At 31.2% G+C, this 18,337-nt stretch overlaps 1 protein-coding gene across 1 annotated transcript in view; it reads right to left on the bottom strand.

The window, feature by feature from the left end:
• LOC143076085 (putative E3 ubiquitin-protein ligase HECTD4) overlaps positions 1 to 18,337 on the bottom strand; it is a 76,034-nt gene that overhangs the window by 43,229 nt on the left and 14,468 nt on the right. Inside the window, exons 4-17 of the mRNA XM_076251719.1 lie at positions 17,007 to 17,151; positions 12,860 to 13,027; positions 10,916 to 11,099; positions 10,308 to 10,481; positions 9,246 to 9,359; positions 8,034 to 8,171; positions 7,312 to 7,541; positions 5,959 to 6,026; positions 5,247 to 5,522; positions 4,571 to 4,691; positions 3,846 to 3,968; positions 3,013 to 3,069; positions 2,350 to 2,571; positions 1,888 to 1,997 (exon numbers count right to left, since the gene is read on the bottom strand). Coding sequence (XP_076107834.1) covers positions 1,888 to 1,997; positions 2,350 to 2,571; positions 3,013 to 3,069; positions 3,846 to 3,968; positions 4,571 to 4,691; positions 5,247 to 5,522; positions 5,959 to 6,026; positions 7,312 to 7,541; positions 8,034 to 8,171; positions 9,246 to 9,359; positions 10,308 to 10,481; positions 10,916 to 11,099; positions 12,860 to 13,027; positions 17,007 to 17,151 — 2,130 coding nt within the window. The remainder of the gene's footprint in view (positions 1 to 1,887; positions 1,998 to 2,349; positions 2,572 to 3,012; positions 3,070 to 3,845; positions 3,969 to 4,570; positions 4,692 to 5,246; positions 5,523 to 5,958; positions 6,027 to 7,311; positions 7,542 to 8,033; positions 8,172 to 9,245; positions 9,360 to 10,307; positions 10,482 to 10,915; positions 11,100 to 12,859; positions 13,028 to 17,006; positions 17,152 to 18,337) is intronic.

Below are 18,337 nucleotides of genomic sequence, written 5' to 3'. Positions count from 1 at the left end.
CCGCTGGCGGCCATCTTGGATGATGGATCGGCTACAAAGTAACAACACTTGGTCAGCACCCCATAAGGATAATTCATGCTATGTTTGGTTTTATTCCATTCAGTGGTTCTCTAAAAGAAGTCATTTGTATGCATTTCCCATAGGGTCCTATGCTAAACTAAGTCCCCGGCTGGCGTCCATCTTGGATGATGGATCGGCAACAAAGTAACAACACTTGGTCAGCACCTCATAAGGAACATTCATGCCATGTTTGGTTTCATTCCATTCAATGGTTCTCTAAAAGAAGTCATTTGTATGCATTTCCCATAGCGTCCTATGTTAAACTAAGTCCCCCGCTGGCGGCCATCTTGGATGATGGATCGGCTACAAAGTAACAACACTTGGTCAGAACCTCATAAGGAACATTCATGCCATGTTTGGTTCCATTCCATTCGGTGGTTCTCTAGAAGAAGTTCAAAATGTAAATTGTTAACGACGACGACGACGGACGACGCCGGACGACGGACGACGGACGACGGACGCCAAGTGGTGAGAAAAGCTCACTTGGCCCTTCGGGCCAGGTGAGCTAAAAAGGGACACCACCAAATTTCAAAGTTGATCTATGTTTAGTTCAGTGGTAATAAGCATTGTGTATAAGTTTCATAAAATTTGGTTGCAGCAAACTTAAGTTAGAGAACGGAGACACTGTTATATATTGTATTTTTCCATAAAAACTTTGTGTCATCCCAAGACTCCCATATCAGCCCCTGTCTCATATGAGTGTAGAGATGATACAAGAACCAATATGGAAAATATTTCTTGAAAATAAACACTATACCAGGGTTGAAATTTTATATTTGCACCAGACATGCATTTCATCTACAGTGATGCTTGATACAAATAATGTTAAAAAGGCCAAATAAAGTAGGAAGTTAAAGAGCATTGAGGACCAAAAATTTCTAAAAGTTTTGCCAAATACAGCTAAGGTAAAATATTCCTGAGGTTAATCAAAGAGCTGAAAGCTCTGAGGAAAAATGACGCCACTGTCTCTAATATTGGGATATTTTTTATGCAAGTCTTGATTTTCACATACCATAATTTATTTAGTTTAACATTGCAACATGTCTCGTCAGCATATAATTGATATTGGTATACATGTATGTGTGTGTGTGAAGTGAAGATGACAACTAGCTGTTTTTTTTAGTACAAATGAATAGGTCAAGAAAACCTGAATGATCTTCAGTATATATTGACTACTGGCTGTGTTTTTGTACAAATAAATACCATAGAAAGGCTTGTATAGTTTGCACTGGTACATAGTTCGAACCCCCTTCTCCCCACAAAATTTTAGGTAAAAAAATTTTTTGTTTCTTTTAGAAAAGGTCTAACAGGTCAGGAATAACCACCAATTGGTGGATTATACCTCAATTGACGTATAATCCACCAATTGAGGTATATTGGTATAGACCAATTGACGTATAATGCAAGTTTTTTTGTAATAAAATGCTAGTATGAGATAGGAGCATCATTTTGCAACTTACAACCTTTAGTATTTAGCATTTAAAAAAGTTCAGTTTTGTAAACAGTTAATTTATAATTATGAATATATCAATGATAACTCAAGTCAACACAGAATTAAAACTACACCATTAGTGGCATCAACCCAGTGGTTGTAAATAAACTCATCATAGACATCTATTGTCACGTACAACTAAATTACTTTGTGGCAGAACATACTTTTTCCCTTTCTCTGCCAAATATTATCATTCTTTTGAACCTCCCCAAAATTTGTTAGCATTACAGCTTCCAATTTAATGAATTGACTTCCTGTAAAAACTGGATAATGAACTTTTAAATTTTAAATGGATAAACTTTTAACATTTCAATAATTATTTTTACACAACCTACTTTTCTAAATTGACAGCCTGACCAATTAGCTCTGCTACATCTATATCAGAATCTTTTTCAAATATCTCCTGTTGTACTGCTTGGACTTGACTTTTCAACAACAGAGCAGCCTAATACCAACAAAATAAAATATTAGTAAATTTACCATGTTTTATGAGTTCTGGTTTCCAAAAGAATTCTGCACATGTTAAAAGAGTTAAAACATCCTAAACACAAAGAACAGTACTTTATATCACAAAATACTTTTCTTATGTTTAGATCTTTTATAAAACCGACCATAAGACAAGTTAACTTTTTCTCTTAATTTCCTGATGTATTTACATATTGGAAGATCAAAGTTTTACTTATTCAAGAAAGTCATAGATATAAATCACTCATGAAAATTAATTGGTCATCACTAAAAGTATACAGTAACATATTAACATTTACACTGTAACATTAGTGGGAGATATTAAATCTTACTTGGCTGGTTAAAACAACTAGGTGCACCAACTGTGACATTAAATTATCACCAAATTGTAAACATCGTAAGTTAGGGTGAGTCATGGCTGTCAGGAGGACAGGAAGTAGATGTCCCAATACAGTGGCTTTAGCCAGTCGTTCTAATCCTTGTAACCAATATTCCAAGTCCTCTTTATGTTTTGAAATTACTGTACTACATGTGTCTAATAAAGCTTCTAGAACCTGGTGAAAAGAAAAATAATTTATTATTTAATTTTAAAGTTAAGAAAGCTCTTGCTATTTTTTTTAATGTTCATTAAAAACATAAGAAAATTGCAGAACACAACTCTTCAAAAGAAAAATTGACGATATTGGTTCTTATGCAATAATGCGTTAGAATTCCATATTTTAGAATAAATATCTGCCTGCTTTAGAGGAGTTGCCATGTTTTGCTGATTTGTATAAAATACAATCTCTTTGTGGAATCATTCTACATGTAGGATATCAGACTTCAAATAAGATAATGGAAATATTGTGATGCCAGTTCTTCAACAGTATTGTTCTAATATTAGGTAATACAAAATGTATACCAAACAAATTGTGTGTTTTGTTAAAACATACATTGGTTCATGAAGCATATATGTATAATGATACAAAGCTAGAATGATTTTTTTTTTTACTTACTTGGTAAGAACCTCTAAATACTTTGGAAGCCAGATTCATGATGGATATTTGTAATTCCTGTAATATGGCAAAAAAACACAAAAAATAATATATTAAAATCATGATCATATAAACATAAAACAATAGTCCTTTTTGGGACCCTTTATAGCTTGCTTTTCGGTGTGAGCCAAAAATCTGTGTTGAAGACTTTGATGGAAAGTTATCTCATTGGCAATCATACCACATCTCTATATATTAGTATTACTGTAAATTCAGAAATTATCGTGCAGTTTTATTAATGCTTATAATGTGACTACTTATGTATTGTAATAAGAACTCGCATTCTGATACCTGATATATGTATCTGTATGTAGCTTTTCTTAAAATCACAATAGTTAAACTCTCATTCTTGGTTATTTTTCAAAAATGGCAATATTTAATGCACACAATAATTTGAGAATCTAGTAGTTCAGATCTCTCTCAGCCATGAATAGGCAGAAATTGCAAAATTCAAAGACATAGAGCTAACCTGTCAATGTTCACAATTTATGGGGAATTACCTTTAGAGATGTTGACCTGCATTTTGAAATTCTTTACAATATAAACTGAACAGCTTATAATTTGTAATTGTGTAATCTCTTGTTTTATCATTATGTAGTATTAATTTATATTAAATAATTTTGATTTAAACAAGAGAATTGTGTGTCACAGACTATTTTTTATATCCCAAACAGGGATTTAGAACTATCTTCTACACATCAGATTTTAATAGAGGTGCCTTATGACTAAAACTTATTCCTCCTCAAGATTTTTTTTTAAAGAACACCTTCTCAAAGGGCTTAAATCTATCTCACCTTCAAAACTGTATTATCCTGTTTTGTAGAATCTTCTGATTCTGTTTTAGACTTATACAATATGGCTTCCCTCAACAGAAATGATTGTAGTGACATCATATACCTCAGACAAGATGAGGCTACCTACAAAACAAATAACTTGCTTTATAATATTGAGATTTGACAATTGTGTAATGTTACTTCTATGACCATTATTTCAACTTCTGTGAGATATATTGTTCCAATGGTAAGACATTTAGACCAATAGATATATTTGCTGCCACAAATAAATTACAGTTTATATTATCATATAAAACTAAGATGAAAATGTATGATATTAGTTTTAAAATATTTTAAAGTTGCTTTATTTTCCAACTAAATGATTTTTTCCAAAAATGATTTTTATAAATTTTTAAACCCAATACAGATCTGCTTACCCTTCCAGAGCACCTGAGATCACCCCTAGCTTTTGGTGGGGTTCATGTAGTTTATTCTTTAGTTTTCTATGTTGTGTCATGTGTACTATTGTTTGTCTGTTTGTTCTTTTCATTTTTAGTCTTGGCGTTGTCAGTTTATTTTTTGATTTATGAGCTTGACTGTCCGTTTGGTATCATTCGTCCCTCTTTTAAATGGGATCTGGAATTAATATTTAACTCTGTTTCAGAAAAAAATATGAAAGATTATGAAGTGCTCGAGTCAAATATCATAAACTAGGTATTTCTGACATCGTCTGTTCAAAGTCTTACAGGTACTCGAGCTTGTAGTTCTTCAAACTGGTTTTTCCCTATGGAAACTGATTCCTTTAACAATTCACAAGACTCCTTCACAGCTATCTTTAGTATCAAGTTGACAGTTTCATCATTAAAACTAAAAATAAATTTGTAAGTAAAATAATTGCAATGTATAGCTATATATGTGCAAAGTTAATACATGTAGATTGCTCAACAAAGAGTGTTAGATTCCTTAGAGTACTAAGTTTGGAGGAAACTAATGTACTTTTCTATAAATTTTCCTGTAAAACATCAATTCAAATATTTATAGCAGTGAGTTTTTTTTCTTCATAAAACATACCAATTGCCCTGCTTGCATTGTGTCTTTTGTGACAGTTTAAGGACTTCAAAACAAATTAGGAACATTATTTACTCTTTCGAAAGACCAATTTCTTGAGCAACTAATTCTCACATCCAGACTGCTGCATCTTATTTTTATGCAATAAGTTGATATCCAGACCACCAGATATAAAAAGATTCTGTGCTTGTAAGAGTCAATTATTAAAAAAAACCACAAAAACTTATCCAAGTCATGTTACAATTTTTTGTGTGCAAAACTTACAAATGCAACTTATTTTTCATTATTGTCTAATTGTACCATTTTTGTAATTAAACAACTGAATATATGATAATTATCCTTCAATGTATTTACCAGAGATATTTTGATTCTGTATTACTATAAGTCATTCCTCTCAAACGATCTGCAAAGTCCACAAGAATCATATCTCTAAGTTCTATATGAGCCTCATAAGAACTATCCAATAAACTCAACATTAGTCTATTTTTAGCAGTTTCTGTTGGATATAATACATTGACCCCATTGGTTAAAACATGACATGCTTCAGTGATCACAGCTGAGGTAAAATCTTCTTTGTCAGTAGGTTTGTCTAGTTTATCTCGAGATTTTAACAGATTCCATACTAAATCACTGTAAAATAATAAGATGAGTTACTGCAAAACAGAAAATTTAGTAAACATTACCTATCAACAATCATAAAACTGTAAAAAGGTGGTAAGGAAATCTAATTTAAGGTGTTTGATATTTATAGATTATCGTTGGTCATCTAAACAAGAATGATTTTCTAGCTTGAGCCAGTGAGGCGAAAGTAAGAGAGATGACTAATGATAATCTGTTTATCGCTATGTAACCTATGATGATGCTGCTAATTTTATTTACTACGGCACTTGCACCCTTAGTTTTTAGGGATAATTTTTTATATAGCTCTACTGTAGTGAGAAAGGATATTATCATTCAGTAAGATCAAAGGAAAATTGCATAAAATAGGGATGATCCATCTTATTTCATTGAGAAAGTGTCAGATTTTTTTTTACATTTGTTTATGAAATGAGTGAGTTATTTTTACCTTAATCTTTGGAGTACATCCTCCTCTTCCTTAGATTTCCTTTTGAAGATACTAACTCTGAACACCAACTGAAAATATTCAAATAATATTTCAGTTAAGATAAAGTTCACTGCATTATTTTAAGTAAGATGTATGCAAATACAGTAAAGTACAATAGTATTCCTTAGTGCTTGTAAAATGACCTTCAAACAAATAGTTTTATCTTTTTACTATACTGTTATAAGTATCAACATTAAACACAATTACCATAATCATTGATTTGTTACTGACATAATTTAATATATTTTTATTGTAGATTTTCTGAAAAAAAGTATTTTTAAAAATAAATTTCAAAGTCCTTTATACTGGAAAAACAGACATTAGAAAAACTCTGACTGTACAATAAGCTTTTTTTAATTTGATGCTCACAAACATTTCATATTATTATCTTCCAAAACATTTGGTCTTAATCCAGCCTGAAGAAATTTTATTCCAGAAACTCAAGTAATGTGGAAAATGCATCATAACCAGTGTTTATGAAAGGCTGATGCATGACATCTTAGATTTATATTATAGTATATATATATATAATTAAGCCCGGGTGATCGTGTGGTCTAGCCGGAAGGCTACAGTGCAGGCGATTTGGTGTCACAATATCTCAGTAGCATGGGTTCGAATCCCAGCGAGGGAAGAACAAAAAATTTGCGAAAGCAAATTTACAGATCTAACATTGTTGGGTTGATGTTTAGACGAGTTGTAGATACATAATGTACACAGCCATGTATCACCATCATTGCTGGTGATCCGATTGATAAATCTGTTGTAGAGTTGTCACTGACTCAGACGTACTTATATATATAATTAAGTCCTACACAGAACTCATACTGCTTGACATCATAAAATATATGTTTGTCACAGATGTTCGACTTTTCCCAGTTCTTATCCGTCCACTTCTGTTTGATTTTGACATTTTGTTGCCAATTGTGAAGCAGCAGCACTAAACACTGTTTTTTTAGGGTTTCATGTTAATCAATCTTCAGTTTTCTGAGTACTTTTTTTTTTGCAATAGTGTTGTAGTTTTTATTGCCCCCTTGATAATTTTGATCTTTTATATCTCTATATGTGACCTCTATATTATGTTAGGGACGACATCAAAAGTTCAATGTAGGATAAAAAACTTAATTCACATAGTTTTTTCACTGACCCCCCTACCCCCCTTCTTAACTTAATTTGGGAAAAATTGATTTACCTATATGGATATATGTAAAATCGATTTTAAATTAACAAAACTTGCAGCAGGGTTGACCCCCCCACCCCCAAACTATTCGATTTAAGTTTTTTATCCTACATCGATCTTTTGATGTCGTCCCTTACCTGTAAAACTATCAATGAACACAGAATTATCTGGTTGTCCTTGACTTCTAGTGACCTTTGTAAAATGTCTACAATTCTTCCAACATGGACAAGATCAGCCGAGTGTTGCTGTAGGATATATGACCCCAGAGGTGTGTGGAGGAGGTCATTGTTAATCTGGTGTAAACACATACTGCCAACATGTTGTAATAAATCTTTGATTACTCCTTCTCTATTCTGCTCTAAACTCACTGAAAAATCAAAGGTAACTTTAGACTGACTGTAATACAGAAAGTGACTTTCACAGACTGAAATTTAAGGGTGACACTTTTCACAGATTGTGAAAATTGCAGATTATTTTTTCATTGAATCCAGAGGATTACAACAAAATGAATGTGAAAACTACAGATGAAGTAAGAAATTGTATAAGAATTTGATACTGGGGAAACCAATATCTCTTTTCACAAATTATTCTACAAATAATGTAAATCATAAGTTATACTTTGACAAGTTATTTTTTTCAATGAAAAAAGTATATAAAAAGATAACAAGGTCAGATCATATGTTTTCCTATGTCATATGAATTTGTACTAAGCATACTTTTTCAAAGGAAATTGTGATGTCACAAAGCATTCTTAATAGCACAAAAACTAATGAGACGAGGATACATAAATATTATCAACATATTGATAAACTTATCAGATTAGTTCCCTTTGCTAATAATTATTTAAGGACATACATACCTTCCTTACTGGGTTTCTGTAGGATTCTGAGCCGTCTGTGTATGTGATGTTGTGCCTGATGAGCTGGGTTATAGAACTGATCAACCCAATCATTACTGCACATCCAAATAGAATTGTTCATCACATCAAAACATAAACCTGTTTAGAATATAGAAGTGGAATGATTCACAGATCTACAATTACCTGTCAAATTTCATCTAATAACACAATGAATATAATTCTGTGAGTAGAATTAAGACTAAAAGAAGTTGATCTTTAATAATTCTATTCCTTTGATGAATTAGATATGAACGTTAAAAATAATTATTAGATGGAAGAAAAAATGGATCATTTTTAATAGAATCATTCAAAATTTACTGTAGATTCATTTATTTTTGGGTGTACCAATTTTCTTGGATTCGTAAAAATTGTGTTTTTCATGTATTTCTTTGATTTCCTCGATTTTGACATGGATGCATATGACTCCTTGGAAAATATATACTTTGTTGAAAATTTGTTTTTTACTGTATATACTGTAAAAATCTACAAATATTTTTTGGTGGGGTTAGTGTTTTTGGTGGGGTTAGTGTTTTTGGTGGGGTTAGTGTTTTTGGTGGGGTTAGTGTTTTTGGTGGGGTTAGTGATAGTTTTCTTTGTTGTGTTTTTGTGTACTGTGTCTTTTTGTTGATTCTGGTTTTTTGCCAATGCAATAAAATTGAGAATGGAAATGGGGAATGTGCCAAAGAGACAACAACCCGACCATAGAGCAGACAACAGCAGAAGGTCACCAACAGGTCTTCAATGCAACGAGAAATTCTCGCACCCGGAGGCGTCCTTCAGCTGGCCCCATAACAAATATATACTGGTTCAGTGATAATGAACACCATACTTAACTCCAAATTGTACACAAAAAACTAAAAGTTAAAATGATACAAGACTAACAAAGGCCAGAGGCTCCGACTTGGGACAGGCGCAAAAATGCGGCGGGGTTAAACATGTTTGTGAGATCTCAACCCTCCCCCTATACCTCTAGCCAATGCAGAAAAGTAAACACATAACAATACGCACATTAAAATTCAGTTCAAGAGAAGTCCGAGTCTGTCAGTTTATTTTTTCAACTTCTGAGTTTGAATATCGCTTCGGTATCTTTTGCCTTTCCTTCATCATATGTCAAAATATGACAGCAATTTGTAAGTTCTGAAAGTTTTGTACACCTCAAAACCCTCTCCTTACCAACAGCAGAAATGGCCGCCCCTCTACCAAGAGAGCATGTGGGAGCATCACTTAGATCTGTCTTTGTAGCATACAGTCCATCTTTAACATGGAAACACATACAGGAACCTAAAGCTACAACAAAATAACAGATGGAAATGATAAAAAGAAGTTAATTTATTGCGACAACATATGTATTTAATAACATTAGATACTGTAAATTCAGAAATTTTTGCATGCATTTATTATTGCGATTTTGACATTTTAGACTCAAATGCGATTTCAATTTTTGTGATAAATTCAAAATGCAAGTTTTAATTATTGCTATTATAACCATGATAACCCTGTCGCATTTTTCGCAATAATAAAACATCACAATAATTTCTGAATTTACAGTAATAAAAAGTTTGTAGAACAAAATTTACTTTTTAACAAATTAATATTTTCTTACAAATCAATACAATTTCAAACAAAACAAATTGATTTTATAACAACCATGTGATAGGAAATAAAAGTACAATCAAGCAGTTTACAAACAAAAATTTCTTTGTCCTATTTTTAGTACATGAGCTAGTATCACTTCCTTGATTAAGAAATTTTCTACAGTGTATTTTTGTCCTGTTTACAAATAAACACCATAGTTCCTGATGAGTCGAGAAGAGTGCCAAGTTTTCAAGAACATAACTTTTATGACACTTATAAAAAAAATGATTAAGAGTGCCTATTTTACTGTCAGATAAAAAAAATACATAATTGACAGTAGTTTATTAAGGTGGTACCTAACACTACAGGAAGATAACTCTGTAAAGTCAGCTAAATGTTTTAATTACGGTGTGTTGTTAAAGGAATATTAAGCTTCTCAATGATCAAAATTGGTGTTTGTCAAACTGCTATATAACCAGTGTAATTTTTCTGACAAAACGGTGTGTTCAAAATTTTTGAAATTTTTATATTTTTGTTTAAAGGTCAAAGTAAATACTTTGACAAAATTTTATGAAAATTAAAAGAGCCAAATTAATTTAAGTGAATTTGTTGGGTACCACCTTAAATACTTTAAAAATGATCCTTAAATTAAAGACTCACTCCTCAGACCTGTCAAACCAGGGCCTCCACCAAACAACCCTCTGGAAGCAGAACTGGTTGTAGTGCCACCTGATATTGAAGTCAGAAATAAAACATGGCTGCCATCACATGTCACTGGTGTTTTGACTAAGTTTTTTAGAGATATTCCACAGCTTGTACTACCAGCAAGAATGCCTAAAAAACAATTAAAGTTAAATTCAATAATTAAAAGAAGAAATTTTTCAAATCCATTAGATAAATCATGTTAATGCCCGGGGAAGTTTTGTCTTGAATTTGCACAATATATTTGCCACTGGACACTTAGTAAACAATCATAAAATAATCCATCTATATAAATTCGTGGAGAGATAAAATATATCAACCATTTAACCATCTTTGGCCTGTAAATGAAATCTTTTGGATCTAATGAGTTAATGAGTTAGAAATTTGATGTCCAAATTGCTTCAGATAAGTATTTGAATTGTTTACATGTAAAATCATTCTTTTTATCATGTTCATAGAAAATAATTTTACAGATATAAAAAAATTTATATCTTATAAAAATGATCAGAATTTGCTGCATACTAAATCACAATAAATGTCAATGCAAGTTAAAAAAAACCCTTTACCATCATCTTTCCTGGAGGTGATAGGGTCAAGGCCAGTTAGAGCTGCTAATGTTATGGATGATGAACTTCCTCTAAAGGGACGTAACTTTGCCAATAAACTTTCACTGAGAGCTTTAGCTGTAGATTCATCCTTCTTTTGCAGAGTAATTCTGGATTGTTGTGGTACAGCTATTAATTGCTCTGACTAAAGATACCAAACAAAAATAAAATTATCAACACATTCTTATTCTAATAATAAGTATGTGGTGTAAATGAAGAAATTACATTTTGAATGTGCTAATAGTGCATTATATATACTCTAAATTGGTATCTTAATTTTGCATTACCAGTGACTCAAAGTTATTGAATTAACATAATATGTCTAAATATTTATGAACATTTCAGGTTAGATATATAAGATTTAATAATTTGTTAAATTCAAAAATAAATAAGAACTCTTCCCATGGGCGCACTACGTTTGCGTGCATTTGGGGATTAAAAATGTTTACGTTTGCGCGCAGTTTTTGGTTACATTTGCACGCATTTATTTTACAGGTAAACTCAGGTAAAAAATAAAGGAAATATAAATAAGAGTTAAAAAGAACTTGGGCTAAGTGTTGAATATAAGAACAATGTAAGAAGTTTAACAAAGAATTTTGCAATTGGATCGTGGTTAACGAAATTTTTTGTTTGGCATTTCTTGATTCTACAACAGTTGGTGATTTTTTTGCAAAGGAAATCTATGAAGATGTTCCAAATGATAAGCGTTGTGTAAAATTTGCTGACGGTCTAGTAGGAAATTACGTTTCACCAGAGTTCCTACTTCCTCCGGCCTGAATTCATTCCATTCTCATTATAACATTTATGTAATTTTATGATCAGAACAGATTATCAGATAGAGCAATTCATAAAAAAATACCATGATGGAGAAGTATAGACAGACTTTCATTTCTTGAAGTCATTGGCTTCAAGTTTTCGACACTTTATTTGTATATATTTCTTTGCATAATCAAACGAACTTGTACTTTAATATTATTGAATAGATTAATAAATAAATAAGTAAATATTCTTATATTTCCCTGAGTTTACCTGTATACTGCGCAAATGTAATCAAAAGCTGCGTGCAAACGTAATGATTTTTAAGCGCAAATGTAATGGTAATAAAATTAATGGTACCAATTTTCTTGCACCAGATGCGCATTTCAACAATACATGTCTCTTCAGTGATGCTCGTGGCCAAAATATTTGAAATCCAAAGCTTATATAAAAGATGAAGAGCTATAATCCAAAAAGTCCAAAAAGTATAGCCAAATCCGTGAAAGGAATCAGAGCTTTGCATGAGGGAGATACATTCCTTCATTTATAATAATTTCTATCATTTTGTAACAGCAAATTTTAATAACAAAAAATCCGTATTTTCATGCCAGTACTGAAGTACTGGCTACTGGGCTGGTGATACCCTCGGGGACTAATAGTCCACCAGCAGAGGCATCGACCCAGTGGTAATAATAAAATTAACGGTACCAATTTTCTTGCACCAAATGCGCATTTCGACAATACATTTCGGTAATGCGCGCAAACGTAATGCACCGCTTCCCATGCAGAGATGTTTGTTAGCAAGTTTGTTGTCCCTTCTTGATGATTTGTGTTCATAACAATTAACAATGAGATGCAATTAGGATAGAAAGCACAAGTTATAAGCAATACATGTTTGGAAATATCAATCAGTCAAATGTGGAACTGTAAAGTTACTTTTAAAAATTAAATAAGGCTGAATTTCTCCCAAAATTCTTAAGTCATTTAAAGTTTGAAAAATTTATATTCAAGGCTTTATTTAAAAGGAAATCATTGTAAATCACCCATAATATTATGTTATCAATGGTTATAGTTTATCTTCTCTTTATTAATTAGTCCAAACTTCATTAAGTAAAAAAAGTTAGATAAATATTCATATCGCGTACTAACATCAAATGTAAACTTTTCCAGATAAACTGGTACTCCTTTACTACTCTTATCTGATGCTGCTCCTGCAAACCAGATCCAGTAAAAATAAGTTCCATCGCTACAAAAACCTACAGTTGTTTGTGGATTCTCTTTGGAATAATCATCTGGTTTGGGTATTGTTTTAATGACCTGTAAAATAAAAGTTGAATCATATTTAAAATAAAATTGAGAATGGAAATACTAGTCAATAATTTTGGATGTTATACGAAACACACTGTCAGATTAGTCAGGGGTACTACATTTTGTACTTGTACACTTAATTTTTATTTACTTGAAGAAGTAAATATTAATATACTTCTACAGTAAATTTGTAAGACACTTATATAAGTAAATTTGTAAGACACTTATAAAAGTAAATTTGTAAGACACTTATAAAAGTAAATTTGTAAGACACTTATAAAAGTAAATTTGTAAGATATATATACTTATATAATTATAACTAAATTTGTAAGATACTTATATAAATATAAATAAATTTGTAAGATACTTATATAAATACAAGTAAATTTGTAAGATACTTATATAAATATAAATAAATTTGTAAGATACTTATATAAATATAAGTAAATTTGTAAGATACTTATATGGGGACGAAGTCCCCAAAAACAGTAGAAAATTCAATAAAATAAAAAATAAAAAAAAAAAAATTTTCCCGATATTTTCATTGTACTAATAGACTCAAAATCATTCAATTTTTTTTTTGTCGTGTTTTTGAATTTCCGGATCTGCGCAGAAATCAGATTTTATCTACTTCTGTTTCCGGTCTTGTTTGCATGAGACTTTGAATAAAATGTATATTTATCAGTCTAAGAAAGGAACTCAATACTAATTCATTTTTATAACCAGATGCTCCGCAGGGTGCAGCTTTATACGACCGCAGAGGTTAAACCCTGAACGGTTGGGGCAAGTATGGACACAACATTCAAGCTGGATTCAGCTCTAAATTTGGATTGTGATTAAATAGTTGACACAGAATAGGTTTCTGACACAGAATGAATGTGGTCTAATGAACTTAAAATACTTTTTTTTTCCTTTGAGCAATTCACTATGCTGTTGAATATTAATCCTCTCAAAAAAATGTTTGAAGAAATTTTCTTTTTATTTATGAAATCTGAAATGAGAAAAATTTAATCCCCCCCCCATTTTTTTTTTCACATCCCCCTTTCCTTTTTTCAAAAACTGATCTCAATTCAAATTTCTAACGGAGTTTGCAACAATAACTACTCATTTAAATACATCATAAAATATTAAAATGTAACAAAAGGTGTTTGTTATCACTGAATGGTAAAGATTGTTCTTAATTTATCAGTTGGTAGTAAAAGTGAATATACATTGTATATTGTATAAAACAATGATTTAAGTTGATTCAACTACTATTCTGGACAAAGAAAGATAACTCCAATCAATTGAAAATTTCTTGCTATTGCACAATATTGTGCAATTAGATATTTCTTGCTATTGCGCAATACTGTGCAATTGAAAATATTTGCTATTGCACAATACTGTGCAATTGAAGATTTCTTGCTATTGCGCAATACTGTGCAATTGAAAATTTCTTGCTATTGCACAATACTGTGCAATTGAAGATTTCTTGCTATTGCTGAATACTGTGCAATTGAAAATTTCTTGCTATTGCACAATACTTAATATAATAATTTTGGATCCTGATTTGAACCAACTTGAAAACTGGGCCCATAATCAAAAATCTAAGTACATGTTTAGATTCAGCATATCAAAAAAGCTCAAGAATTCAATTTTTGTTAAAATCAAACTTAGTTTAATTTTGGACCCTTTGGACTTTAATGTAGACCAATTTGAAAACGGGACTAAAAATTAAGAATCTACATACACAGTAAGATTTGGCATATCAAAGAACCCCAATTATTCAATTTTTGATGAAATCAAACAAAGTTTAATTTGGACCCGATTTGGACCAACTTGAAAACTGGGCCAATAATCAAAAATCTAAGTACATTTTTAGATTCAGCATATCAAAGAACCCCAAGGATTCAATTTTTGTCAAAATCAAACTAAGTTTAATTTTGGACCCTTTGGACCTTAATGTAGACCAATTTGAAAACGGGACCAAAAATTAAGAATCTACATACACAGTTAGATTCGGCATATCAAAGAACCCCAATTATTCAATTTTTGATGAAATCAAACTAAGTTCAATTTTGGACCCTTTGGGCCCCTTATTCCTAAACTGTTAGGACCAAAACTCTCAAAATCAAACCCAACCTTCCTTTTATGGTCATAAACCTTGTGTTTAAATTTCATAGATTTCTATTTACTTAAACTAAAGTTATGGTGCGAAAACCAAGAATAGTGCTTACTTGGGCCCCTTTTTGGCCCCTAATTCCTAAACTGTTCAGACCTCAACTCCCAAAATCAATACCAACCTTCCTTTTGTGGTCATAAACCTTGTGTTTTAATTTCATTGATTTCTATTTACTTAAACTAAAGTTATTGTGCGAAAACCAAGAATAATGCTTATTTGGGCCCTTTTTTGGCCCCTAAATCCTAAACTGTTAGAACCAAAACTCCCAAAATCAATCCCAACCTTCCTTTTGTGGTCATAAACCTTGTATCAAAATTTCATAGATTTCTATTTACTTAAACTTAAGTTATTGTGCGAAAACCAAGAAAATGCTTATTTGGGCCCTTTTTGGCCCCTAATTCCTAAAATGTTGGGATCAAAACTCCCAAAATCAATCCCAACCTTCTTTTGGTGGTCATAAACCTTGTGTTAAAATTTCATAGATTTCTATTCACTTTTACTAAAGTTAGAGTGCGAAAACTAAAAGTATTCGGACGACGACGACGCCAACGTGATAGCAATATACGACGAAAAATTCAAATTTTTGCGGTCGTATAAAAATTGTTTGTTATAAAAAAAAACGTTACCTGATGACAGCGTTCCTTTGTTTACATTGAATATGACTTCATAACTTAAATAACGTCACAACTAAAATCCTTAACAACAGAACCAAAATCGGAAACGTTACATTCTTTGTTTACAATGAATATGACATCATAACTTCACAAGTAAATCCCTAACAACAGAACCAAAATCGGAAATGTTAGGGTATTTCCGTTTCTCTTTTTAACATGTTTGATTTATAAAAAAAAAATCATACAGACTTCGTCCCCATTCCCAGGTAATGCCTGTCTCATATTATAAATATAAGTAAATTTGTAAGATACATATATAAATATAAGTTAATTTGTAAGATACTTATATAAATATAAATAAATTTGTAAGATGCTTATATAAATATAAGTAAATTTGTAAGATACTTATATAAATATAAGTTAATTTGTAAGATACTTATATAAATATAAATAAATTTGTAAGATACTTATATAAATGTAAATAAATTTGTAAGATACTTATATAAATATAAGTAAATTTGTAAGATACTTATATAAATGTAAATAAATTTGTAAGATACTTATATAAATATAAGTAAATTTGTAAGATACTTATATAAATGTAAATAAATTTATAAGATACTTCTATAAATATAAGTATGTTTGTAAGATACTTTATACAAGTGTATTTCATTTACTTGTATAGGTAAAAAAAAATATTGGCTTAGTTATGTCCATTAGACATTCAGATTTTAATACTTATATAAATAAAAAAGTCATATTATCTTCTTTTCTTGAATTTCTCAGGATTTCTTTGCTGTAACAGAATTTTTAATTGCCTGTCCTTTGCAGAAGTCTATATACTTATCATTTATGTGTAATTTCATCGACAATGAAAATCTCATTTGTTTGTTATCTACAGAACACTGCTGATTTACAAGCCCCAAAGGGGACATTTTTGGAAGCCTCGTGCAATAATTTCAGATCTTTGAGCAATTTGTTGCTCTATTGAATTGATGAGATGAAACATTGAACTCTGAATAAGAATTGTATCCTATTTTTTGTTTTTGTCAGCTGCAGTATTCAATCAAAATTATTAGAGCTAGCCTATTCAAAATCTGAAGATTTTTTTGTTATATTTTCAAAAGTGTACACCAAAACATTGTGATTGGTTTTAGACATTTCAAACAATGGAAATTTCATTTGTGTATTCTAGTTTTATCTAAACATTTACCTGCAAAGTGTCTGAATGCAACACTTGACACAAAGAATTAATATCAGCTTCTGTATCAAATGATTGTGGTCGGCACAGCAAGGAACCTGAACCATATGCCAAACGTCCAACATTCACATCAAAGTTTCTGCTATACACATAGCCTCTGTACAAAGATATGAAAAAGATTTAAATACAAAAGATCAGAACAATGACTGTTACCTGGTCCTATAAAACATCATGTTCGCTAAGGTTGTCAAAAAATACTGCTCTTTCGAATTTTACAAATTTCAAATGATACCTTTTTCTTTGTCAGACGTTATATGTATATATGCACATAACATTGTATACATGCACATTTATATAATCAGAAAATAAAGATATTAAAGGTTTCAGGTTCTGTTTAACATACAGTACAATTTTCGCGAAAGCCATCCCAAACTCCATACACCGAGTTTTTTCCTGGTGTGACACCAGAAAACTCCCGACATCACTCCCTAAATTCTCGGAGAAATTTGGGAGTATTCCCTCCGACTTCCGCGTAAATCCGTTACCTTTTGTTTATTGTATTAGCGACATCTCTCCCAGTCTGGAGTGACGCGGTGTCACACCAGGTAGTTAATTGCCCTAATCCTTCTGATCTATGCCGGCACGCGACAGTCAAGGTATGCAAGATTTCTAATGTAATTAAACAATTGTATTTCCTGTCTATTGATTATCAGTTTATATCTGATTGCTTGAAACAAATGAAAGATTAAAATCAAAATCAAAACGTTGTTGTTAATTCTTTTAATTACTCTGTACATTTAAATCAATTTTTAACCAGGTGCTCCGCAGGGCGCAGCTTTATACGACCGCAGAGGTCGAACCCTGAACAGTTGGGACAAGTATGGACAAAACATTCTAGCGTGATACAGCTCTGAATTTGGATTGTGATCAAATTTTTGACATTACATGGGTTTTTTTTACACAAAACAAATGTCAAGATTTTACAAATTTTACAATTAAAGATTTCTTCTTCAAACTTTTTAAATCTAAAATTAAATAGTTGACACAGCATAGGTTTCTGACACAGAATGAATGTGGTCTAATGAACTTAAAAGTTTGTTTTTGCCTTTTAGCAATTCACTATGCTATTGAATATTAATCCTCTCAAAAAAATGTTTGAAGAAATTTTCTTTTTATTTATGAAATCTGAAATGAGAAAAATTTAACCCCCCCCCCCCCTTTTTTCACATCCCCGTTTCCCTTTTTCCAAAACTGATATCAATTCAAATTTCTAATGGAGTTTGCAACAATAACTACTCTTTTAAATACATCATAAAATATTAAAATGTAAAATAAAGTGCTTG

Source organism: Mytilus galloprovincialis, chromosome 5 (assembly GCF_965363235.1).
Source record: "Mytilus galloprovincialis chromosome 5, xbMytGall1.hap1.1, whole genome shotgun sequence".
Taxonomy (NCBI): Eukaryota; Metazoa; Mollusca; class Bivalvia; order Mytilida; family Mytilidae; genus Mytilus; species Mytilus galloprovincialis.
This window is presented reverse-complemented; position numbering and strand designations above follow the sequence as displayed.